Source organism: Girardinichthys multiradiatus, chromosome 21, assembly GCF_021462225.1.
Source record: "Girardinichthys multiradiatus isolate DD_20200921_A chromosome 21, DD_fGirMul_XY1, whole genome shotgun sequence".
Classification (NCBI taxonomy): domain Eukaryota; kingdom Metazoa; phylum Chordata; class Actinopteri; order Cyprinodontiformes; family Goodeidae; genus Girardinichthys; species Girardinichthys multiradiatus.
Window position 1 is genome coordinate 30118976 of NC_061813.1, and position 27378 is coordinate 30146353.

A 27378-nucleotide genomic window follows, 5' to 3' on the forward strand; every position below is an offset into this window, starting at 1 on the left:
GCTTTAGAAGTTACTCTGCTCTTTTGCGACCCCTGGGTGAGTTATTGCTGCACTCTTGGATTACCTTTGGTTGGTGGGCCACTCCTGTGAAGGTTCACCACCATTCCATGTTCTCTCCATTTGTGAATAATGGCTCTCACTGAAGTCCCATAGCCACAGGCAATGGAGAGGTCATCTGTTCTATAAAGTCTTTAGATCGGTGCATGGCCTACTTCATGTTGACAGATTGGTTCTATTTAGGTGATTTCTTGATGCTGCAGTTCTGGCAGTAATCGGGCCCAAGAATGGGTCTAATCACAGGTAATTCATGATTTAATAACTGTATTTTCACATAGGACCTGGTTAGTTTGGATAATTTGTGTTAATGAATGAAATCATTATTTGAGAGCTGCATTTTGTTTTTATTCAGGCCTTGTTTAAGCATCCAAAAAACAGAAGGAAACTAAGACGGCAAATCATATTTTTTAAAGCATTGCACTGAGATATTTCTCATTATAAATCCTTTTCAGCCTTATGCTAAGCTACCTAATGTAAATTACATACAACCTGAGTGAAAGCTGGTCTCATTTCTGAGAAAAGCAACGGCTCGTGTTCAAGGGAACAGATATGAAATGTTTTCTCCTTGCCAATTTTGTGGTCAAATGTGAGAATCTTGACACTTTTCACAGGATTAAAAAAACAGCAGAAAAAGTAGAATAAAACATTTTCTTAGCTATCTGGAGATAAAAACCGATGGGAGGATCGTTTTTTTTTTTTGTAGAAAACAAGAGTTCTACATTTAATGTCTCCAACCACATTATATTGTACATTTACAGTACAGATTCCAGATTTCATTTTGATTCTGCACGCCTCACAGTTTAAAGTTTGCAACTGATAATACAACACAGCATGGAACAAAAAGACATATGCACAAATTAAAACTTATAAAAATATAAAAACAGCATTCTTAAATCTCCTGTTGACAAGTACCATTTCAATAACATAACTGATAATGCACAACAGAGCAAAATTTAACTATTAGGTTGTTTTTTTTTTAAATAGAAGGAAAGACATTTTCATGCAGAAGTTGTAATTAAATAACCAATCAGACAAAATAATATATACTTCTCTATATATCTCTCTGAAATGTTCAAGTCAAAGCACTCACATCCCTTACATAGGGAAAAACAAGAAATGTTTAAAAACACCAGAGGGTCTGCGATGCGTTCATGAGTGGCCGTCTATGCGTGGCCTCATGTCGAAAACAACGCATCTCGGCGCCATCTGTTTGGCACAGAAAGAGACGTCGTAGCATGGCAGTAGCATTTCGCATCACAAAAATGGGTGGAGCTGAGCTCATATTTCCAAAAAAAAAAAAAAAACAACAAAAAAACTAAACTAAATCAAAAACATTCTGTGCAGCTAAATCCGTCAGGACAGCGAGTGGTGTTTCTCCCCAGCAGTGGTTGCAGCTCAGTCCTACTGCAGCATGCTTTTGATAGTCTTGTTGGTTGATTCGTCATTCAGATGCTTGGTTGTGTACCTGTAGTCCATAGGAGAGCCAAAAAAGAAAAGATGGACTTTAGTTACATTGGTTGCACATTATACTGTCCATCTATCATCTATCCACCTTTTATACCCGTACTGAAGTGCAATTTAGAGGAACCCATTAACCGTTAGTCAGGTTGTAGGACTGTGGGAGGAACCCAGAGTACCAGGAGAGAACTCACGAACCAACCGGCAGAACATGCAAACTCCATCCAGATTGAACCCAAGACCTTCTTGCTGCACGTTAACAGTGCTACCAACTGCACCACAATATACCCACACAAATAATTCCTACAACTACCACTCAACTGATTAAAGACAAATAAATCATAAAGTATACCCGATACATGGAGTCATCAACATTTTATCTAATCCGGTTTGCAGATGTAGAAGTCCTTCGTGGGTTTGAATTCACAGTAAAGAATTATATAAAATCCGAGTAATCTGAAAAAGTATTCACATTGGCTTAACTTTCACATTTCAACATATTTTTTACATTACGACCAAAAACTGTCAAGTATTTTATTGTGATTTTATTTTATATACCCAAAGTAGATTATTGTAAAGTGGAAGGAAAATGATCCAAACATTTCTACATTTTAAAAAATAAATATCTGAAAGGCTCAACATGCTTTTGCATTAAGCCCCATTTAAGAGTACACTGTACATCACGCAGTGCATATGATCCCAACAATAAAACATGGCAGTGGCAGCATCATGCAGTGAGAATAGCTCTTCAACATGAACAGGGAGGCTGGTCCGGGTTAAAGGGGAGATGGATGGAGCGAACCTCAGGTTAGCCCTGTAATAATTTGAGACTGTGCTGGAGCTTCACATTCCAGAAGGACAACAAGCCTCGTTAGAATGGCCCAGTCAAAGTCCAGACTTAAACCCAGTAGAGAATCTTTGGAAAGACTGCTCGCCACATGTTTCAGATTCTTATTTATTATACATATTGCTTTCCTGTCACCATTTTGTGTTACCTTGCCATGGGAAAAGTTCTAGGGGTGTTAATACTTTTGCAAGGCACTGTTACTATACTAGAAAAACCATTACTTTTCACTGTATGTTTCCCAAAAGTTAGCTAAAAAGTTGTTTTTTTATTTTAAGTGGGCTAAAGGGTTGTTTTGCTGTTTAAACCATTGAAATAATGATGCTTTAAAGCACTGAACCATTTAATCTGGAAAACTGTTTTTAAATACAACATAATCTATGAGCAGATGCGTTTTAAAAAGTCAGAACAAAATATTTAAATGAAGGATATTATCATCTACATTTATATTTTGAGACAAATGACAGAAAGAGGATGTTCTTTGGGTTTTAATGTTGGATGAAAGTAACTGTCCTGCCCTGATGGAGCTGCTTGTGGTATCATTCCTTCTGCCGTGTTTTGTCATCCAGTCAGATCCGAGCTGTGATCGCAGACGTTAAATTTACTTGTGCATGAAAATGACTGGTGGACAGGAAGCGGCAGGGTTGGCTCAGATTATGACCCTGTCTGTTTGACAAGCGACGGCCCGGTGGGGAACGGGGGATCTCTGAGGGATGAGGTGTCAGAAGTAATCGCCTTTTTTTTTTTTTTTTTTTTTTAGCAGGGTTTGACGTGAAGCTGGAATACGGCTTACAGCTGAAGGGGAGTGAAAACAATCCAAAATCTTCCTTGTGGTAAGAGCCCGCCAGCTGACACACTGTAGCTACAAACACGCAACTTTGTTTTCAACATTGTTTGGCATGAGCTCACCTGAGAGCATTAAGAAGGCCTTCTACGCTGTTTGGAGGCTGATCTTTGAGGACTTTGATGCAGCCTTTCATCTGCAGAGAACAAACAGAACATTCGTTTAACAACATCCTTCGAGCACATGGTTCATTTTTATATGCACAAAATCCCAGACTGGACAAGCTGCAAAACCCAAACTGACAGACAGAAGGACACAAGGAAGGAAGGAAGGGAAGGATGGAAGGATAAGAACAGAGGACAAAATAAAAGGGAAAAATTAAGGAAAAGGAAAAACTGATTAGAGACATAGATAGAGGAAGGGAAGAATCAAAAAAAGTAGGGGCACAAGGAATAAATAAAAGAGGAATGAAACAAAAGGAAAGTGAGGAAGGAAGGACCAACAGACAGAGGGAATCAAGGAGAATGAAAAAAGGAAGGACAGTAAGACAAGAAAAATATGTAAGGGAAGGAAAGAAGCAATACAGGGAATAAAGGGAGGGAGAAGGGAGGGATTTAAGAAAGAAAATAAGAAATTAAAAGAGAATAAGGGAAGAAACCAAAAACAGAATGAATAAAGAAAGAAAGGAAATACATTAAGGAGAAGTAAGGAAGGAAGGAAACAGAAAAAAGGAGAAAAGGCAAAAGGAATGAGAGAGAATTAGGAAAAATTAAGGAAGGGGAAATCTAACAATGACAGTAAGGAAAGAAGGAAGGGCACCACTTTTAGTCAATAGGACAGGAAATAAACTCTGTTCTTATTCATTTTCCCATATTTATCAGGACCAGGAAAACACTGAAATCAATCTCTATACTTTCCCAGACTGAGTGAGAACCCTGTTAACAGGGTCACAATCTGCACTTTGCTGGACCTACATCAATCTTAGATGACTTGGCAAACGCTCCAACAGGATGGACGTAGTCGTACAAGATGATGACTCCAACCATCACCCTGAGACAGAAGGACACGGTCTCCTCGCTGTTAAAACGGCTGCGATATTCCCTGGTGGAGACGGAGTGGGAAGGGATCAGAAACAGGTAAAAACCTGAAGCAGATAGGAAGCAGGAGGAGAGCGTCACTTACGGTGTTTCCAACATGACTTTACACACACTGGCCATCGTGCTTAAGCAGTCTGTTGTGTTCTCAATGGGCAGAGTCTTGTTCTACAGAAAGAGAAAAGCAACATGGTGAGGCTTTAAAACAACAACTACAGCTTATTCTTCCATTCGCTTTGTGTCTAAAATATGTACAAGGACATTCAAACAGGACTGAGAGAGCCGTTTCTGGCTTTTTAAATTGATGTTTAATTTTTTACCCTAAAATATCTGGAGGTTAACTCAATTAATCAATTATTCCACCAATGAAATCCTCCTCAAGCCTGTGGCTGAAAAACAAGATCTAAGCTTGCTTTGATCGATCTTTCAGCAACCTTACAAGCTAAAGTATTGTCTTCTTCATGGTCTTAAAACCTTTAATCTACCGTGTACTACTCCGTATAACTGATGTACCATAAACGACCTGAAAATACTCTTTTTTGTTCCGGTCTTTCAATGCTTTTTAGGGCATTTATTTAACCAGCAGAGCTGCTTCATGGACCAATTATTGGGGTGACTGCTTCAATATTAAATTGGCCAAAACAAAAATAATAAATTTTATATACAAATCATACATTTTACTACGACTTGTTTTGTATCCCAGCATACAGTGCCTTGTAAAAGCATTCATACTCCTTGAACTTTTCCATATTTTTTAACATTGCAATCACAAACTTAATGTTTTGTACTCGGGATTTCTTTTCTAAACTAACACCACACATTACCCTGAGCACAAAGTTCCCACAGTAAAACATGGTGTTGGCAGAATGATGCTCTGGGGAACAGGAAGCTGGTCAGAGTTGATGGGACCAGCTTCGCGCATGGAGCTTTAATATAGGCCAATACTGGATAAAAACATGTTAGAGGCTGCAAATGACTTGGAACTGAGGTGGAGGTTTGCCTTCCAGCAGGAAAACAACCCTAAACCTACAGCCAGAGCTGCAATGCAATGATGCACCATCAAAGCCTATTCATATGGTGAGAATCTGTGGCAAGAAGCTCTCCATCTCCTTTGAGTTTGAGTTATTTTGCAAAGAAGAATGAGAAACATTTCCACGTCTAGATGTGCAGACATACCCCAAAACAACAGCTGGTTCTACTAAGTATTCAATCAGAGAGTCTGAATCATTTTTAGAATCGTTTTTGAAACGACAACCATGCCCCACCTTGTCTTTGTCTATCAGATAAAATCCCAATAAAACACATTGAAGTTTGCCATTTTAACACAATAAAGTTGGTCTCTCACCTCTGACACGAACTTCGTCGTTCCATCGCTTAATGTCTTCAGCATGGGAGTGGCGTCAGCGTAGAACAGAGATATCCGATTGGCCAGCTCGTTGTTGACTTCGTTCTCGCCTTCTGCCTGCAAATCGAACAAAATAAAGTCAGGCCGACTGTGATTATTTAACCCACAGACCTTTCGTCTATTGTTCGGGACGTCTGACCTTAATATAAAATTCTTATGAGGACCTTTAGCTGACCCTGATAATAAAAAGAACTGTTATCAGAGCCAGCCGCCACAAGAAATTACACCATCAGGGCAAATGTGAATGAAAAATGTCAAAGTAATAAAACAAAGGTGCTACTAAATAAGCCATCTCTTCCAGTTTTCACTCCTCAATACTGGCACATTAGAGGATAGAGGTAGAAACCATTAAATATCTGGTTTTGTTCCAGCAGCTTCAGTGGACTGTGCATATAAAGAGATATTTCATCACATAAAATTATGACAGGAAAACACCGATATGAACTGCTTCACCCCTTAGTTTCCCAGCTGACTAACACACCAAAAACACCTGGCAGATAACAGAGAACGAGGCGTCTGTGCTAAATTTGTCTGCATATTTAAAAAAAACAGCAAGAGAACATTTCCTGCCGTCAAGAGAAACCCTGACAGGATAAGAATAAATCGCCCCAAACTTTCAAACCAATTCAGGTTTTAACGAATCTTGACAGATGTGTTCAAAGACCACCTGAGCAGGACAGATGCGTTTCATCTCGGATGTCTGAATGATTCAGTTCTCTGAGCGGTGACTAAACCGAGCAGCGAGGAGGAGGAGGGGGGACGGCAGCCGGGGCGTCTTCCAGTACTGACAGGTTCCCAACGACGGCTTGTCTGGACCCATTTCCCTAATGGCAAATTCAGGACCGAAGAGAAGAATGCTTCCGTCAGACAGGTCACAACAGAGAGCAGACCCCGTTCGTGAAATTTAACTACAGCCTTAAAACAAGTCTCAGACGAGGAGAGATCAGCTGAAGTTCAGCATGAATGATACAAGACGGCGAAAGGCTTGTTGAGGCTCAGTAATAGCAGGAAGCTTTAACTAAGCTTTAATGGTCCCTAAAAAACATCTGCTTTTTAAACTTTACGATAAGTTAACAGGACACTCTTTTTGCTCCTCGCTGAAGCCACCAGATCAACCAGGGAACTAATCAATGGGACAGTTCTGGAGCCAAGTGTGGAGAAATCAGAAATCATTATTTCCTCACATGTCAGGCAGGAGTAGAATATCCATGCACCTGGATGTAATGCTTTGTAGAGATGAGAACACAAAAATAGCAGATATTAAACCAGAAGATTGGTTTATTTAACAAAAGCTATGCCAATAAAGTCCCTTTAAGATGAAAAGCAGATCAAAATCTGCCAATTTTCCCTTGATTGGCTCTGATCTGCAACTCAAACAGTGAAAAATCTGAACAACCACCATTTTCAGTCTTTGACCGACCTTTAAGTTGAACAAAAACATAAATAAGTAAAAATAGGCCAGGGACATATAATATGATGGATATATGAGGATAATCAGCTACTACCTCCATGGAACATTTTTTCATACGATAAAAATCAGAATCCGCATAAAACTGGAAGCCCGTGCTTCACAACCTTTAATAATCAGAACGGCTTGAAACTGACCTCAACATTAATGCATCATTACAACTAAGCTTACAGCAGGGCAGGACAATAATAGAGTAACACATATAAACTGCATCATTAAGCTTCTGCTAGTGACTTTAATGTCATTAGAGCAGATAAGCTGAAAAAGCAGCACCACTGGAGCAGCCAGTGCTGGGTTTTGATATGGTTCCCTGCCCAGGATGCTAAATTTAAGGGATCGCTTATTGGTGCTTGTGGGGAATCTGGACTGGATTTGATCCCTTCTAGTTCAAAATCTAAAATACTACAACCATAATTTTATATTTTGACCTTTTTTATTTCATTAAATCATAAGCAAATAGATCTCAGTTCCTGTGGGTTTGTCTTGTAATATTTCTGTTTTAATTGATTGATCATTCTATAAATTAATAAATCCTTACCCTGAGAGAAAAAATAATAAATAACAAATTTATGAACTTTAAAATGTTTAATGCAGCCTTCACATGCTTCACTATTATTTATCTACAATACAAACAATGCACTGATTGTTTTTAAATCATGCTGAACTTCAAAAATAACCAATTAAATGGGGAAAACTTTATTTTGCCATGTTCTTCAGGACTTCAAATCAGCTTATGAGGGACAGATTTAACATCTTAACCCGCTAAATGCTTCACCAGGTTATCCAGTGTGTACCTAACTGTGTTTATGTGTTGTTTAGTGATGAAAACACACAGGACACAAGACAATGAGGTTTTCCTTTTTTTTTTTTTGCTTCCAGTAAGGATCTCCAAAATCAAAAATCAAAAGTGGCGCCTCCTCCTTTTAAAAAATCACCGTCTCGTCTAGCTTTTAAAAGCATCCTCACTAACCAGAGGGCTAAACGTGCTCACCGGAACGTTATTGATCCGCATTCGACTCAGGGTTCTCCTGTAGTAGCTGAAGTCATTCTGAATGGCAGGATTTGTCATCTGAAAGGGGTAGAAAAAGGGAACAATGAGACAGGACAGTTTGCTGTTAGCACAGCCTGTAATAGGGCGGAGAGTTCAGGATCAAACCCGCCGCTGTGCTGTCATGACAGAACCTTTTAGCCAGCAGAGCAGAAATGCAGCTTTAGACATGAATGACACAAAAAGACCACAGATACAATTACAGTTTTATTTGCTGAACTGAATTTAAGTCGTCTGACACCAACTCGCCCTCTTATACCCCCGTCCTCTCTTCTCCTGTCAGGAAATATTTGGCTTTTTTCCCTCATTTTAAAGGGAATCAGCTGCAGTGTTTCTGACAAGAGGGCTAAAGCTAAAGAAATGGGTCTCATTAAACAAAGCCATAGCACCAATCTGTGACATTATTAACACTCAGAGCTTCACCCCTTACTTTAAAATATGAAGCATCTTATTTTGACCTCCTGGAAAAAGGAGGCTGGCCAATGAGAGAGCTCCTTACAAAACGCTACTACCAGTGAAAGCACATTATGTGGGTAATTATCCTCATTCCTGTAAGAGCCTGTCACTGTCAAAGCTGCACTTGCAACATGTTAATCCTGCTACAATGGACTGGTACTCCGTCTCTGTCCACTGCTTCCACCAGTGGAGACTGTCTGCGCTTCCAGGGCGGGGCTGCATGCCACTCAGATGCTCTAACTAGGTCAGAAGCCCGTGCATGGATGTGCAAGATTGATGAATGGGCCAGGCATGCCACCTTGCACCCCCCACTTCATGTTTTATCTTGCCAGGATGGGTAGTGGATACTAATTGGGGTGTCGCCACACATCGCCTCGGGGAGTCAGGGAGCTGTTTGCATCTCGGAGTGAAGAGTAAACGAGTTCTGGATTACTTGTTGTCACAATGGGCATTTGAGCGACACCTATGCTTGATGTGTGAGATTTTCAACAGCATCTCATTAGCACTTTGTGTCTCATTGCAAGCCAGATCAGCGCTCTGATGGTTTCCATCGCTTATAGAAGCTCGCCACATTCAGGAGCAAGACCAAGATCAGGACAATTTTCAGCCCTTGTTCTTCCAAAAGTCAACTTGGGGGCGTTTGGTTTGTATTGCAGTAGATTAAAGCAGAGGTTAGTGGCGGCAGAGAGGTGTTACACCTGAGGGTGTGTCTTAGAGGCAGACGTACCTTCAGTTCGTCAAAGCGCAGAGTGAAATGCAGGATCTCGGCGAACTGCTTGGCCAGCGCCTGTTCCCGCTCCAGGTGCTGAGTTGGGTCGCTGTGCGTCTCGTTGGTCAGAGCTCCCAGCAGGCTGTGCAACGCCGCTTCTGCCAAAAGAAATACATTTAAACATTCTTCGTTTTTTACAATAAATTTTATTACCCAATAAAAACAATGCCATTCAAGTAGCTAACAACTAAAGAAGCAAAATATGCAAACATGCAAAGTAAAACAAAATATACACCACGGTGAACTTATCTACCAAGTGGGGACATTTAGGGTGGAGAGGGCCTCTGACCAAATTCCTTAGGGGCGAGCTCTGCGTGGCGATTTGAGATCTAAAAGAAAACCCCCCGACGATATTGCACTGATGATAAACTATCCACATGCAGCGCAGCACGAAGAGAAAAACAGACAAACACTTAACTCTGCAGAGGAGCTTCACTCTCTAAGGGGACGAGTGGATTCAAACTGAAGCTGCTGCCAAGAAATGCATCCCCACAGCAACAGATGTCCTCACTGCAGCACTCACTGCCCATACTGCATAACCCCCGCAAAAAAAAACAACATACATATAAAAACATTTTAAATATTAAAAATCAGAAGCTTTCAACAAATCCAAGAAAATCAAATGCAAATCATCTAAAACTGCAGAAATGCAATTATCCAAAGTTTTAACTAATAAATAAATAAACTCCCATTGTTCAAATGGATAAGAGTTAAAAGAAACAAAGATCTCGTTCTTCTTTGTTTGAGGTCAAGGAACAAGTGTCAGAGTGCATCACAGCAACGTCGTCGTATCTGATTGTAGCAGAGTGTCAGCCAGCTAAAGCATCCTGATTAGGACGGGGGCTGGTAATGGGGCAGCGGTGGTGCCCAAATCGCCCAGAGGCCAGTGCCAGTTTCAGGAAGGGGGAGTAGAGGGAGGAGGTAGTGTTCGAGGGGCCATTCCTGTTCAGATGCAGATGAGACATGGGACTTATTATCTTATTGGCATGTAAATGTGAAGGGAGGAGGGGACGGCATGATTTCATTCAAGTGGGATTACACTCATTGTTTTGACAGTGAGTAAACACAAAGCCTGTGCCATGCCTCGACATTACATTGGTCAGATAATTAGGGAGGCATGAGGAGGACCAGCAGGGAAAATTAAGCTAAGAACTTCCAAGGACAGTAATATTATGCAAACAAGTTTTCTTCACATGTTAAAAAAAGACGTAGCAAACCTTCAGAACCCACAGGGAATTTTATTTATAGACGCAGACAGGGCTTTGAGTTTAGTCTGGAAGCTTCAACAGTGATATAACCCAGACAAGCCGAGCATCTGCTGCACAGAGCTTCATGGTAGCAAATTCAATTTAAACTGATTTATTACAAATATATTTTTACAGTTTGTGCTGATCACCAGTCCCGATGCACATGTCAACATGACCCAGATTCAGACACAGGTCTGCTTTAGATAACTGGGTAAGAGGACTTTCAGGAGACGGGCCGAGAGCTGGCAGTGCAGCGCGGTGAATTGAGCGCGTCTGCCTTTCGGTAATGACTCCCATCTGCTTGGGACAGCGTTTGCAGCGGAGCGGCTGATTAAAAATGGCCTGAGTGGTGCAGTTTTTTTCCCCCGGCTTCCTACGTTCCAGTCAAAACAGAAGTTAGAGCAGAGCTGCTTTTAGTGAAGTCGGAAAAGCAGCACTCCAGAACGTCGAGAAGATACATAGGGACCATGTGGGGTGGGGTGGGGAGGGATGTCAGATCTTATCAGGCCACAGCAGACCAGGCAAGGAGAATTTGGGCATGTATGATCTTTACTTTCAGACAGAGACACGTTGTAGGAATATAGGACGTCTGAAGACGGATACAGATTTGACTTTTCTCCAGAAAAGAAATGTTTTCGACAAGTTAATAAATGACTGGCATATGCCTGACATCTCTGCAGAACAATAAACCAACACTTCTCTTAGCTCTGCCTATTGGTGCAAAACGTTTTTTTAAATTATCAATTGTGTCCAATTCTTTTAGCCAATTAACAATGCACAGAAAAAACCGATGATGAGCTTATTTTTTCAGAGCATTTTCAATTTAAACAGCATTACCAACATGACCAACCTGTAAAATACCTGAAGATATCCAAATGATGCCTACTGCCATACCAAACCTCTCATCGCCAACATAATCCCTCATTTTAATCACTGGTGTAGATCCTAGGGTTGTCAAAATAATCAATATGTCGATAAAATCGATACAAAAAGAATTGATTATTCAAGGGTACTTATTTGCATCAAAATCGATATAAAGTTACCCATTTTCCTTTGCCCAAAGTGTAACACTTCTTCCTGCAGCAGCGCTGCAATTACAGAGACACACCTGACCAAACCTATGAGCTGCTTATGGAAGTTTAAACTCTGCTAACATGGCGAGTACATCCAGAAAAAACATTTGCAACCCTCTTTATCCGACAAGGCAAACATTAAAGCATTGTTCAGAGGTACTTTACCTATGAGGCAGACGGACCAAACAAAATGCTGAATGATGCCAAATGCTAGCTATGCTTAGGCTACAAGTTAACGCTACGACACTGATGTTCCAGAGCAACTAAAAAAGGTCAGTGAAGCTTCTGCAGCTGCAACAGTGAAGAAGCAAACCCTCCCAGATGACATAAGCTAACGCTATTTGTATAAATATTAGCTACATGGAGTTCTGTCAGTCTTATGTTGGCACCATTCTACTGCGGTACGAATTAACAACTCTTCTGTCAGACACTAAATTGTGAAGCAACAAAACAAACTGCTCCATTACTCCTTGTTTAGTTGTAAATGCATTGGAGGCTAATGTAGCTACTAATAACACAGATAATGGTGGAACCAGACTGAAGCTGACATTTAGAGCAGAAAAAAGGAGAAACCTGTCCTTTTGCTTTGACTGATCACTAATGAAAACATTTAGCAAAATTACCAGAAAGATAGAAATTGAGCAGGGCTGCTGCTGAATACATTTGCATGAACCAAATCCATGTTCCCACTGAAAAGAATATGTTTTGTAAGTGGCAAATCCATGTTTGCTTTGAAACACAATCCAGTTTTTTATTATATGTAATGATCATTTGTTCCTCAGTAGTAACATTTATTTGCATCAACAACACATTAAAGTTATTATAAAATAATAATTATAGGATTGAATCAAAAGGTACACTCTACCAAAAAGGACGGTACTAAAAAACCTGTACTAAGTGTTATCTTGTCGGTTTTATCAACCTCTATACGAGGGCTGAGTTATTTCCTACTAATTGGTTTTGCCCCAATTAGGAAGTAAAATATTGTCATATTATAATTAATAATATTTTTTGCTAACTAGAAATAAATCTCTACTTCAGTAATAATCCAACATAGGTAAGACTGAGACTCTTATTTTGAAAAGTATCTGTTAAATATCATTCTCTTTTTCTTCAAAGGTTTAAACTCATTGTAAAGTTGTAGCCATCTTTTGTAGAGTATGGTTTTTTATTTTTATTTTGTGGCATTAGTGAACTTTATTTTGAAAGTGAGCTGATCAGAAATGGGGTAAAGAGGGGGATGACATGCAGCAAAGGTCAACGTGTCAGGACTCCAACCTGTGACAGGCTGCATTGAGGGAAAAGGCCTACGTACCTGGACCCCCTGCTCCACCAATCCACCCCTGCCCAAGAATCTTATGTTAAAGCTTACCTGAAAGCTAAAGTGTCCTGTGTTAGCTCGTTCCGAGTACAAAAGAGCTACACAGTATACTGAATCACAGTCATCATTGAGATATCCATGTATGCAATATCGCAAATAACATAAATCATATCGCAATATGTAGTTAACATATTGCGATTACCTGTTTTCCCAGAATTGTGCAGCCGTAGCCTAAAATCCTAACAAATTACACTGAAGTTTCAGGTGGTAATGTGACAAAATGTGGAAATGGGGTAAACATACTTTTACAATGCATTATGTACATGCAGGTAAGCAAGTGCATTTCTTGTTCCATCTCTTGATTAATCAGTGGATTATTTGACTGAGCACATTTGGAAAATATTCAATCATAGCACCTCTATCCAGAGGTAAAACTAAGCTCTGATACTAGAATGAGTACCTTTGAATTCAAGTCCAAAACAAAAAAAACACGAGTCCTATTTGGTCTGATCAGACGTGCCTTCACATCAGGCGGAAAAGAAAAGCTTCATTTACAATTGATCATTTTAGCTATATGGAAATGTACATTTAATGTCCACTAAATTCCATTTTAGATTCAAATAATCCAGGTTTTAGCCTAATTGTCCATGAACAAGGATATAATGGATATAATATAGACATTTGTCAACAAAAAACGCCTTCAGAATACCAGATGAAAAGTTCTCTAATTATTTTAGATTTATTTCTGTTTAAAGATGCAACCCCTTGTTTGAAAAGCAAAGCGATCATTACATAAGCGACTTTTCCGAATGGCACTGCACTGCATGCCGTACCCAGCCTATAGTAGACTTTCAGCTTCATGTGTATAAGTCAGGACGCTGGGCCAACATAGTCCCTGAAGCCAAGAGTCAGGACTGAATTAGAGCAGCAGCCGACGCTGAGAGATGACCTACTTTGTTACATAACAGCCGTCGCCAGGCTGCCGCCGCCCACTGCTCCCATTGACTACATTCTTTGCCATCGCCGCCGTCCTGGGATTGATGCAACTGAGGCGTGACAGGCTTCATCCCCCCCCCCCCGATACAGCGTCAGAAGATGTTCGCGGAGCAGAAAGCTAACCCCCACCCCAAGCCCCTTGCTTCTGTGCTAATTAAAGAAGCTGCAGAACCGTCCCATACAAAGGTCGCACCAACAAACAATGCAATCACCATGTTGGTAAATGCATGGGGGGGACATCAGCTCAACAGCCAATAATACATGAAAAAGGGGTAATGTCATGTGTGGACGTAGCATCTGGTTAAAATTAAAAAATGACAAAAAAGGTCCAAACTGATTCACACACAGCATCAGCAGCAGTTTGAGGAACATCCTAAAGGATACCTGAGCTCCCCTTCAGCCACTCTGTGGGAGCCTCAGTCTCGCACCCACAGATATAACGCTTGCTCTCCTAACATAATTAAGTTAGTACAGAGAAAGCAGTGGTGTACACATGAAATACCTAATCTCTGGGAGAATTCGTAGAACTTCTTCAGTTTTCCCACCAAAGGAACCACAGCCACCCACGCCTGCTCCTGCAAGGCCTCATCGCTGGGATTCTGGATAGCCTGGAAGAAAGGGAAGGTGGGAAACGTCAGCTTAAAGCACCGTGTACAGAAAAAGGTTCTCTATAATTTATCCTGTTGCTTTTCTACCAATCAGCCAGATTCAAACAACATGTTTAGGTGAGAATAACAGACAAACATTTGAAATTTCGGGGGAAACTGACAATTTTTGCTTCGCGCACCGAGCACGGACTGGAACTGAGTTTAGATTTAGCATTTTTAAGTGTAGCAGCGCAGGAAGAAATAACTGCAGTCTTCAAAGGATACCCCGAAGCTAGGCCACATCCCTTGATTAAACCAAAAAAAGAATAGTTTTGATGTTGTCAAAGTAAAATATACAGCTGACTGTGAGGATTAGCTATATTTAGGATGTTATTCCTTTATATTTAGTTGCGAATATATTCATACCTATTCTTCTTCTACCTGTTAGAACCCCAGTCTTCCATGTATTTTATGGAAATTTCATTTGATACACCAAACTAAAGCAGTGGAAAATTTTGAAGTGAAGAGAAAACAATACATGACTTGCAAAAATAACATTTGGATTTAGGTCTGAACTTTGACTAGGCCATTCGAACACATGACTATGCTTTGATCTAAACTGTTCTACTGTAGCTCTGGTTTTATGATGTCCTGCTGAAAGGTGAACCTCCAGCCCAGTATCAAGTCATTTACAGCTTCCAAATGGTTTTTCTTTCCAGGGTTGTCCTCAACTTAGCTCCACCCATCTACCCACCATCTGTCACCCACCTCAAAGTCTCCCATGAAGAAAAACATCCCCACAGCTTGATACCGCCACTACCATATTACACTGTAGTGGAGGATGTTTTCGGGGTTAGGTGCAATGTTAGTTTGCTCATCTGACCAGAGCACCAATTTATTTTTGTTCAGGTGGATTACACCAACATCTGTACCTCTCTGATCTCCTGCCCTGCTCCTTTATAGGACTGCAGTTCATCCAGGATCCCCTTAGCGTCCTTCAGAACCACATCTACCTGTTCCCACACGTCTCGCTCAGCTTCTGTGGGCTGTGCATCTGCAAAGGACAACACCAGAGAGGTCACCAACACAAAATCACCCATCATCTTATTCATATTCACACCCTCACCTGTAATAAAGGATATCACAGCTCTAGAAAAAACCATCAAATCATCAGCTATCATGGAAAGTTTAATAAACAGCTCCCCAATTATGTAAATGAAAGTTAGCAAAAATAATCTCATTTTGACACCGCCCATTTTCCCGGCTGAGAGGAAGGAAACGGAGGAAGATAAGACAAGACAAATAGACTCATCTCCACCCTGTGGCTCAGAATACAGAGCAGAATGCCAACACTTTCCATTGGACTCAAATACATAAAGCTGTCTAAATCACCTGAGATTATCTCCTCATTGTTTATTAATTTTATTTGCAAAAAAGATCAGGATTAAAATATGGTCCAACAGCTTTCCTTGACAGAGCTACATCATATGCTATGCTGAAATGTAAAAATGTGATGCTCTTATTATAAAAACTGTCTGAGCTTTTTAAGGAATGAATTTTCTCCCAAGGTATGACCGAGTCTCCATGTTTGCCAAGTGCGAGAATAGTACAGCGCAGGTTCAAGCTGTGTTCAGGGGCCTTAGGCTATGCAGCAGCTGAACTTCAGTGCTTTAGTTTTGGGGGGTTGGGGGCTCTGATTGATATTCTGCACACACACTGCAGTGGAAAAAGGCAGGTTGATGGAAAAGTGCAGCAGCTTTAGTGCTGGAGCCGAATCTTTCGCCGCTGGGAGGAACTTGTGTAATAGATAAATCGGGGTGAAAAGGACTTAAGGAGTTAGGGGCTGATAATGTTATGGAAACATATTCATGCGATGGATATCTGCAGTGGGAGCAATTACTTGCAAAGAAACTCACTTTCAAAATCAAGGAAGAAATTGGGCTCCTGTTCCAGATCCGTGCAAGTCAGAACTTTCAGTAGGTTCCCCATGTTATACCTGTTGAAGGAGAGAGAGAGAGAAATCAATGGAAGAATGCAGCAGAGAAGACGAGCAGGTATCGATGCTCTGCTGTATCCCAGGCACCTCACTCCGGCTCTGCTTCACTGCTCTGATGCCTGTATGAACTTAGCAGTTCCCCAGATGTGCCTACCGCTCATACCAGCTCCCTTTGGACCTCTCTGCTGTGTGTTTCCTGTACTCAACCTCTCACTAAGCAGATGTCAAACCAATAAGTCCCAAAAATAAAACAAAAACTGAGTTTTTCTGCTTTGCTAAGTTTCTTCCCAGCATTTGCTAAGCATTTACAGGCAGTTCTATGCAAAATCACCAACGTCCACAGGGATCTCTCTTCCAATTTGTATTCACATGAGGCAGAAATGCTTTTTACTTCACCGTATACAGGTCCTTCTCAAAATATTAGCATATTGTGATAAAGTTCATTATTTTCCATAATGTCATGATGAAAATTTAACATTCATATATTTTAGATTCATTGCACACAAACTGAAATATTTCAGGTCTTTTATTGTCTTAATACGGATGATTTTGGCATACAGCTCATGAAAACCCAAAATTCCTATCTCACAAAATTAGCATATTTCATCCGACCAATAAAAGAAAAGTGTTTTTAATACAAAAAACGTCAACCTTCAAATAATCATGAACAGTTATGCACTCAATACTTGGTCGGGAATCCTTTTGCAGAAATGACTGCTTCAATGCGGCGTGGCATGGAGGCAATCAGCCTGTGGCACTGCTGAGGTCTTATGGAGGCCCAGGATGCTTCGATAGCGGCAGCGGCCTTTAGCTCATCCAGAGTGTTGGGTCTTGAGTCTCTCAACGTTCTCTTCACAATATCCCACAGATTCTCTATGAGGTTCAGGTCAGGAGAGTTGGCAGGCCAATTGAGCACAGTGATACCATGGTCAGTAAACCATTTACCAGTGGTTTTGGCACTGTGAGCAGGTGCCAGGTCGTGCTGAAAAATGAAATCTTCATCTCCATAAAGCTTTTCAGCAGATGGAAGCATGAAGTGCTCCAAAATCTCCTGATAGCTAGCTGCATTGACCCTGTCCTTGATAAAACACAGTGGACCAACACCAGCAGCTGACACGGCACCCCAGACCATCACTGACTGTGGGTACTTGACACTGGACTTCTGGCATTTCCTTCTCCCCAGTCTTCCTCCAGACTCTGGCACCTTGATTTCCGAATGACATGCAGAATTTGCTTTCATCCGAAAAAAGTACTTTGGACCACTTAGCAACAGTCCAGTGCTGCTTCTCTGTAGCCCAGGTCAGGCGCTTCTGCCGCTGTTTCTGGTTCAAAAGTGGCTTGACCTGGGGAATGTGACACCTGTAGCCCATTTCCTGCACAAGCCTGTGCACGGTGGCTCTGGATGTTTCTACTCCGGACTCAGTCCACTGCTTCCGCAGGTCCCCCACGGTCTGGAATCGGCCCTTCTCCACAATCTTCCTCAGGGTCCGGTCACCTCTTCTAGTTGTGCAGCGTTTTCTGCCACACTTTTTCCTTCCCACAGACTTCCCACTGAGGTGCCTTGATACAGCACTCTGGGAACAGCCTATTCGTTCAGAAATGTCTTTCTGTGTCTTATCCTCTTGCTTGAGGGTGTCAATAGTGGCCTTCTGGACAGCAGTCAGGTCGGCAGTCTTACCCATGATTGGGGTTTTGAGTGATGAACCAGGCTGGGAGTTTTAAAGGCCTCAGGAATCTTTTGCAGGTGTTTAGAGTTAACTCGTTGATTCAGATGATTAGGTTCATAGCTCGTTTAGAGACCCTTTTAATGATATGCTAATTTTGTGAGATAGGAATTTTGGGTTTTCATGAGCTGTATGCCAAAATCATCCGTATTAAGACAATAAAAGACCTGAAATATTTCAGTTAGTGTGCAATGAATCTAAAATATATGAATGTTAAATTTTCATCATGACATTATAGAAAATAATGAACTTTATCACAATATGCTAATATTTTGAGAAGGACCTGTAGAGTCCCATAAAATTATTATGAGAGTAAACTGTCAGAGGAAATAAATCTTGGCTACACTGTTCTGTCATAAAGAGAATCAAACCAACACCTGTTTGTATCTTGGACTTCAGATTGTGCAATGCAGTGGCTTGTCATGCATCTACTGTTTTGACATCAATATTTAACACCTTAGCACGCCTTGCACTTGCAGTGCATGTGAGGTTGTAACAGCCAACATCTTCTGCAAAGGCTCAGCTAAAACAACTGAAACACAGAAGCATTCAGTAAACAGCATATCAATTATAACATTTACTTCCAAAAAGAAAATAGTCTCTACAAATTTTCAATGGCTCCAGACTCAAATTTAAAGATTTTCTAACTCCAAGTACCTTAATAAATGAACATATACAGACTTATTAAAAATAAAATAGAATAGTACTGAAAAGTACATTTATTCTGGTAAATAAGACAAATTATATAAATTAATTACACACAGACCGATGTTTTAAAGCCTTTATTTCTGTTATTTATAATTATTTTTCACTTACAGCTAATAAAACTTTTTAAGATCAGAATATTTCATTAAACCAATAAAAAAATATTGTTTCATACAAAGATGTGGGCCTAATGAAATTTATGTATAATATCAGCTTAAAGTTAAAAATTTTCAAAAGGTAGTTTCAATCTGACAAATGCGACTCAATGGGACACAGTCTAATTTATTGAATATGACTGTAGATGTCTCCTATGAAGCAAGTGTGTTGGGCTCTTTTCTGTTAGACCTATACAGTTGTTCCACGCTGAACTAAAAAAGGACTTTCAAGGAACTGGAATAAAGGAAAACTCAACTACCTCGGCTTCAGCAGACAGTCTGCGTCTACTTTCCTCCTATAGTCCACCCACACACGCTCTATATGGTTTATGTAATCTCCAATGTATGTCTCTGCTGAAGTTGTGCAACGTGAAGTGACAGGCTCGCGCTGCTCTCTGCTATGCTGATCCAGTGACTCCTACAGAGAAGAAAGAACGCGTTTCTCAGAGGCAAAGGTCAACAGATGTGTGACAAGTCTGGAGTTTGCAGAAGTTTGTTGGAGAAATGGCATCCGGCTCCACCTGCGGTGACAGATTTAACCCCTGTTGACAGGGTGTAGACCGACAGGATGCACTCAGAGATGGGGAGGGAGGGGAGGTAAAGTGCGGGACTCACCTGAGATGAGTGGCAGGTAAAAAGCCAAAGTGACTGACTGAGGACTAGATCATGTAATTGCAGGTAATGCTGAAAGACAGGGAGGTGCTGCGACTGAGCAAAGTACACACTCAGCAGTCAGACGCTGAGAGGTGAGATGAGGTGGTTTTAAAATGCATGAGATGCGTACAGCATGGGAATGGGAAGGGTGGGGTGCATGGATTCATCCATCCTAAAAACATGCCAGTAGGTCATGTCTTTTTACAACAAAAAAATATTTGAATAAAGAACCTATCCTTAGTGGTGAGAACTGATGAATCAAGGTTCATTAGGAATTCAGTCTTAATTCTTAATCCCAATTTTTCCCAAAGTCAAAAATCCATCCACATGTTCCCAGACCCAAAGTCCCAAAACTCTCTGTGTATTTTAGCTGATTATCAAAGTCCAGATCAAAAAGCTCTCTATTGGTTTATGGTAGATATTTCTAGAGCCTTGCTTTGAATATGGCTCAGGCAAAAAGACCGATGGAACGATAAATACAACTTTCAGACAATGCAATGTGAAATTTGGAAATGCAAATATTTTTCTAACTTTTTTTCCCCATACTTATCCAGATGTCCAACCTTCCCAGACTCCTTAGAACCTTTTTATCCTTTATGTTGAGGAATTTTATAGCTTTAGGTTAAGGACATAAATATCATAATCTTTTATTTTTTTTTTTTACCATTTTGATTTCATAGATTATATCTATTTAAATAGAATCGTGTGCAACCTTAATAAACATGGTTAAAACCAGTAAATGTTCTAGATATACCCATTCTGATTCTGTTTCTATCCATTGTCCCAGGTAGGTTGATGGAAAATTAAGAACAGAGAGAACATTTAACAAAAAGGAGATTAAATAAATAAAACACTAGACAAAAAATTAAGACCTATACCACCAGACCGAGCCAAACTAGACAAAAATAAAACAAAAACAAGAGATCTAAAAAACAGACAACAGGTAAAAGTGTTGACAGATCTGTCGTTGCTCCATTCGACATCAGCTTTAAAAACGCTGTATGAAGATCACTCCCTTAAATCTGATGATAAACTGTTCCAGGCTTTAACTGACATTTAATTTTGTCCAAATGTTGTTGATCAGTGTGGTATTTCAGTCACTTACAGTGGTGGCCTATGTAACAATACCCACAGTAATCTATTTTAAAAAACGTAGAGAAAAGGGAGCAAGTCCATGAAAAATCTTACAAAACAAGCATATTTGAAGTTAAAACTTACTCATAAAATCATGTTTCTCAAAAAATGTTTCAATGATAAAAGGATAGAGGCTTTGTTTAAATCAAAATCAGAATGAAGATACATCCTAGCAGCACCATCTGGGACATATGGTTGTTCCTGTTTAAAGCTCAGGAGATGAAATCTAACAGATTCAGGAACTTTGAAATACTGAAATTCACTTATGAAATCTGGTTCCTCATCATCAAAAAATAAACTGGAATGTGATTAAACTTACGTTTGTTCATGCTCAATAATGGACAATATTAGAAGAGCCAATCCTGTACTGGATTCAGAACTAATGTAACAATCAAAACCACTTCTTGTTTATATTTTGCAAATGCAAAAAGCAATGTTTGTGCAGAGATCTGGAAAACCATTAATAAAGTGCAGAAGACACGGGTAAAGGAACAGAACCTCTACAGGGCAATCAGGATGGGAGGATTTAATCCCACCAACACAAACATGTTTGAAGATATTAAATGCCTTCTTTACATCAACTATCTGTGGTCAGTAGGGATTGGTACCTTTCACATTTGAACCGATACCTGGGAATCGATACCAGTACTCAACAGTACCAGTATTCTGTACGTTTTTGTGTTTATGTGGTGATAAATGTTAATTCGTTTAATAATAAAATCTCACAATTTTTCAATTTAACATATTTATTTCTCAATATATAAACTTTACCAAATATATCAAAACAACATCCAGCTGTTTGTATCGTAACATCTCAGTTATTTCCAACATTTCTTCTCCCATGTTGCTGGCTGCAGACGAGTCGCTAACGGACGCAGGTGAGCTAACAGCGCCAAATGCAGGAGTTGTAGCCGTAGATCTGAGGCTGATGATAACTGTGAACTCCTCCAATCTTAACCAGGCGCTTCCCCAGATTAGAAGTATTCCCGCCGCTGGCCTTGCACTTCGCATCATAAATATTGCAGCGAGCGTAATCTGCATCGCGTAAGTGGAGCCATATTTTCGAGCACGTTGACGGCATAGACATTAATACGTAGACGCCCTATCAAACGCTGAATCGCCGCCATATTTGTGGAGACAAGTCGGAGAGCCAAAATACTTCTTACATGTGCAGCATTTAATTGCTTGAACCATTTAGGTGTCCAAACCACTCTAACAATATGGCAGACACACGGTTACGTCTCAGCAGCGGGCCAACACAGTCAAAGACGCGTCTACGTGTTAATGTCTATGGTTGACGCTACCAGCGGCTACTGACATTATTACGTTCTTGTGCGTGCAATGCTGTGTTCATGTCAGGCATGGAGATTTCGCCCACTCTTCCACTCCCTCTGTGTCCCAATGATGCATTTAGGTACCAAAACATGGTTCCGTTTGATTTTTCGTGAATCGGTACTCTGTAGTACCGACAGAATTTGGTCAGTACCTATAAAAAATTACCGAATTCGGTACCCATCTCTAACCGTCATCAAGCAAACATTTCATTTTTTCCACGAAGACACAGTTTGCTATCTGAGTAGAATAGTGAGGTAGAATATGGTGGAAAGAAGGTATAGTTTCTTTCACTGCATGATTTGTCTTCTTGATTATTAGTCAAAGCCCCACTATTAAGTGGTCTATTAAATATATTGGGGGATATTTTTTCCTATAGACTTCACATCAACATGTTACTTGGACTGCTTCCTCTTTAAAATTTTGAGACCACCTGCAGAGACCCACCTCCCTGTCTGTCCCTGTCCCATTTAGCTTCTACTAACGTGACCTGAATGTCTGACTGTGCCGTCACACCGGCACCTCACCGGCTGTCAGAAAGCAGCACCTGATGCAGCCTCAGAAGGAGACGAGAGCTGTCACAGACCTCGCCCAATCCAGTAATGTGCATCATCACTGCCAACCGTCCTCTGGTCCTCTGCTGCCACCTCTCTGCTGCCTGCAGTTCAGACTGGCAGAGTTCAAGCTGCTCTGCCAGCCCACTGCGACGGGGGGCACAAACAGCCTGGTAGGACCCAGCTCTGCCGCTCCCATGCGCCACTTGAAATTGGGTCATTTTAAGGACGGGGATTTGTGTGGCTGTTTTTCAAAGTCCAAAAGAGAGCGCTGAGAGAATAAAGAGCAGATTAAATTGATACATTTTGCAGCTTTTTAAGTCTTTCAATCCTACTTAAAATTCACCCAGAGAACCTTTTTAGTTGTATAAATAGGCTTATAAACAAGACGTGACTTTGCAGTTTATGCAAACTTCCTATGATGAAAGGAGCCATTTATGAGAACTAAGCCAAACTAAGTTGCTTATTTGGATCATGGGGATAAATCAAAGAATGATGGAAGAACAGAAGCCCCCCCCCTCCAACATCCCCATATCTTTGGCATGTCCCGGACACGGCAGAGACCCCGGCGACCGCCTTGTTGTTGTTTTGAACCCCCCTACTGTGCCATCGCGTGCTCGCAGTGAGCGAGAGAGGGCTGCTCCTGGAGACCAGCAGCAGAACATGACGAGCCGGAGCCCGCGCAGGCCTCCGATTGGACGGGCCGATCTACCCAACAGCTCGCTGTATCCATGGAGGCAAAAAAAATTTGGAGCCATTGAAAAACACGGCAGCAGCCAATCGGCGGCGAGCAGCGGGGTGAGGAGTACAGTAGTAGTGGGAAGTGAGAGCACAGGAATACATTAATACAGATGAGGTAATGTGCCAAAGAAAAGGAGGGGGATTAGGAGGGGAGTAAAGTCAGGAATATTTAATTCCAGAGGTGATTTAATCTGACTGGATTTTTCTGTATAGCTCAGCAGAATTCTGATTTTAATAATTAAATTAATAAAAATAAGTATATTAATCCACCAATAATATTAGGAATTAATAATAAAAAAAAGATTGTTCGGATAAAAATAAAGAAGTGAAAAACATGTGGACTTGATCAGTGCCACACCCATGCAGCAGTCTGACCCCTACATGGCCCTAACTTTAAACATCCTCCCCTGTACCCAGTCTGTACCTCCCCCCCTTCAATAAACACACCGAGCAGCAGCTGACACCGAGCACTGCGGCAGGCTGCCTGATTCCAGACAGGGATACTGCTGACATTCCACTACTCAGCTGCAGCATGAGGATACACGTGCCCTGCTGCTTTACTATGGAGGAGGTGGGGGGACACAACAACGCCCTCCCTTCTTCCAGTCACAGTAAGGCGGGGGTGGCACGCGGGAGCCGCCATGGACAGGCTGAGAGCTCGTAGCCTGAGGGGTGTGTTTGAAGGAGCGGGGCTGAGGACGCAGTCTGAGTGCGTTTTAGTGTCTAATGTTGGTTCGAGTAGAACTACTCTGCTGCTGTTTGTCGGAATGAATTATTTAGATGTGATGCAGGTGATCTGAGGTAAAGATGTAAGGGGAAAAACAAGGGAGGGGTTTGGGGCGTTGCACTGCGACAGAGGCGGGGCAGAGCGAGGCAGCTTTAAACTTGACCTAGATTTCCCGGGTGACATGCCACACCGCATTAGTCCACTCAGCCGGACCCGGACCCGCCGGAGTTCGCTGTTCTGCCCTGATTCGACAGACAGAAAGTGGAGGAGCACTTCCTGAATAGAGCCAACACCCCCAACGACCCCCTGTCAACTCCCTACCCAGTTTCTCCTCACCTCTTTGCCAGCTGACCAAACATGGCTTCGAGGGCAAAAGGAACCACTGGAGAAGGGGGTTTAGGTGGGAGTCTCTATTTGTGTTTATATGGGTGAGCTTCACTTCTCTATGCCATGCCTCTGAACTCCTGCACTTGAGCAAACATAAACCAAAGGGTTCCCACATATTTATCATTGCAGAAGTCCACACATTCCACCATTCAGTCTGTATTCACACCATATTTTGTTTACAGCGGTCAGGCTTTAAGTATGGAACCTGCAAAAGTCAGACAGTTATAAAGGAAATATGGAAGGACAGATGAATGAAAGCGTTATAGATATTAATTATTTTCATGACAACTTCTAGCTAACCAGAAACAATAAAAACACAGAGCAGACTGAAAGATTACGAAAAATAATGAAAATTCCCAAAAAGACGACTTCTCGATCCCAAACACAATGAGCCACAAAAAGATTAAAGTGAAGGTGGCGGTAAATACTAATTAATTCAGCTACAAACACATATTGAGATCGTAAATATTGTTAAGTATGGTACAATGGGATGGATGGAGGGATGGATGGATGGAGGGATGGATGGATGGAGGGATGGATGGATGGAGGGAGGGAGGGAGGGAGGGAGGGATGGAGGGAGGGAGGGAGGGAGGGAGGGAGGGAGGGAGGGAGGGATGGAGGGAGGGAGGGAGGGAGGGAGGGAGGGAGGGAGGGAGGGATGGATGGATGGATGGATGGATGGATGGATGGATGGATGGATGGATGGATGGATGGATGGATGGATGGATGGATGGATGGATGGATGGATGGAGGGATGGATGGAGGGATGGATGGAGGGATGGATGGATGGATGGATGGAGGGATGGATGGAGGGAGGGAGGGATGGATGGAGGGAGGGATGGATGGAGGGAGGGATGGATGGATGGATGGATGGATGGATGGAGGGATGGAGGGATGGATGGATGGATGGAGGGATGGATGGAGGGATGGATGGAGGGATGGATGGAGGGATGGATGGATGGATGGAGGGATGGATGGAGGGAGGGATGGATGGATGGAGGGATGGATGGACAATTGTACACCGATAGATGGACAAATACAACTTGTAAGGTTGGGAATAAAATCAGGAAATACAAATATTTTTCACTCTACTTATGCAGACCTGAGATTTCTTGACTCAAATTCTAGACTTTTCCAGACTGTGTCTGAATCCTGGAGCGAACACCTCCCTCTCTTTCACCCAGATCCAGAAACATCCAATCAAACCTAAGAGGCATGAACTAATCTTGAGGTGACATCCAGCATCAGCTGTGTCATCTTACTCCAGTGACTACAGTGGCAGCTAAAAATATCCCTCCAGCGCCACATCATCGCAGCCACGATGAACCCAATCACAATAAAAAGTAAATGAGCTGGCGGGTCCGGAGAGGCAGATCAGAGGGGGAGGATGAAAGCAGGAGCGCCTCATCCTCAGCTTAAGCTCTCATCTTTTCCTTGAGGTCGTCCCCCCCCCCCCCCTTGATGAAAGATGGAAACCATGGAAACCATGGAAACAGGCGAATACACAAGTCGGCAAAAGTGCGGCTTCATTGAAACTGAGCTCAATGGAGAGAGGCTCTTAGTGCCTCACTTACACTTTATCCCTGCTGACGGCCTGGAGGGTTTTATAAACTCAGATTGATGGATTTACAGAGAAGGAGGCAACAACAACACATGGGCTTAAACAGTCATAAATTCAATATCTTCCTCCGCATGAACTGTTTTGGTGTTTATATAAGTTTCCAGCTACATTTACCACTTTTACCACTCCGGTCCTCACCCTGTCCTTGAGAGTGCTGTGGCTCCTTTCTGGGAAGCGTTAGTAAATCATTAAGGAAGGCTCACTGAGTCACTCTCGTCCTCCTGAGCAGAGCCTCCTTCGGGCAGCTGCCTCCTGAACCCATTCACACAGACCTCCCATTCTTCTGCACAGACAGCCCTGAGCCATCATTACTTGACTGACCTTCTGACTGTGAATCACCAACGTCAGAGCATCGCATTGTGAATATTAAGGCAGGTTTTTTTTAAAGCATCTTTAAATGGAAGGGAACATGAATGAATATAATCCTAATTGTTTGTTTTTACTCTAGTGTTACTCAAGCAGGATTTTGGGTGGGGCATGGAGAAGGTTTTGGAGTGATAGTGAGTGTCAGATTGAGAGGTCCCTGCATTTGTGTTACGTGGGACATTAGCGCCATCTGGAGGATGAAAATAGCAAAGACAGGAACCACTCTAAAACAGAGCTCATAAACAGTCGGTAAACCTTACAATTAACAGGGATCCTGCACTTTTTTATGTCCAAATTCCTTATTTTTCCAGACTAAAGTTTCAAAAAGTATTTATTTCTGGCATGTAAAATATGTATAAATACCTAAATTTACTATGAATTTATGGTTGACTGTTCTGGTAAGGCTTTAAATATGTAACCTAAAAAGAAACGGGGAGAGAAGGAACCTGTGAAAACTGGGATTGAGGAAAAGAGGAAACCTGCAAACCAAGGAGGGGTTGGGATGAGTTGAAATTAAGGCTCAATAATATCAGGAAAACATGCAATAATATTGTGTGAATTTTGCTGTAACGATTTGACTTGCAATAAAGGAATAATTAAAAGGTGTGACCGTCTTCCTGCTTTAGGTTAAAAGCAAACAGACCTTTCATAATGAGTCCTCTAAAAGAAACAAAA

The 27378-nt window shown here is 41.5% G+C and overlaps 1 protein-coding gene across 5 annotated transcripts in view; it reads right to left on the bottom strand.

Annotated features, from left to right (window-relative positions):
* Positions 1 to 377: 377 nt before the first annotated feature.
* fam49bb (family with sequence similarity 49 member Bb) overlaps positions 378 to 27378 on the bottom strand; it is a 52523-nt gene continuing 25522 nt past the window's right edge. For 3 of the 5 annotated variants that reach the window (XM_047350344.1, XM_047350345.1, XM_047350347.1), the window contains 10 exons: positions 16524 to 16603; positions 15540 to 15661; positions 14523 to 14628; positions 9342 to 9481; positions 8102 to 8179; positions 5583 to 5699; positions 4326 to 4405; positions 4118 to 4244; positions 3269 to 3339; positions 378 to 1522 (listed from right to left, as the gene is read on the bottom strand). In XM_047350344.1, coding sequence (XP_047206300.1) covers positions 1459 to 1522; positions 3269 to 3339; positions 4118 to 4244; positions 4326 to 4405; positions 5583 to 5699; positions 8102 to 8179; positions 9342 to 9481; positions 14523 to 14628; positions 15540 to 15661; positions 16524 to 16596 — 978 coding nt within the window. In that variant the 5' untranslated portion in view covers positions 16597 to 16603 and the 3' untranslated portion in view covers positions 378 to 1458. Of the gene's footprint in view, positions 1523 to 3268; positions 3340 to 4117; positions 4245 to 4325; positions 4406 to 5582; positions 5700 to 8101; positions 8180 to 9341; positions 9482 to 9636; positions 9915 to 14522; positions 14629 to 15539; positions 15662 to 16523; positions 16604 to 19447; positions 19606 to 27378 lie in introns of those variants that run through there. The other 2 variants (XM_047350346.1, XM_047350348.1) reach the window with 2 other exon arrangements.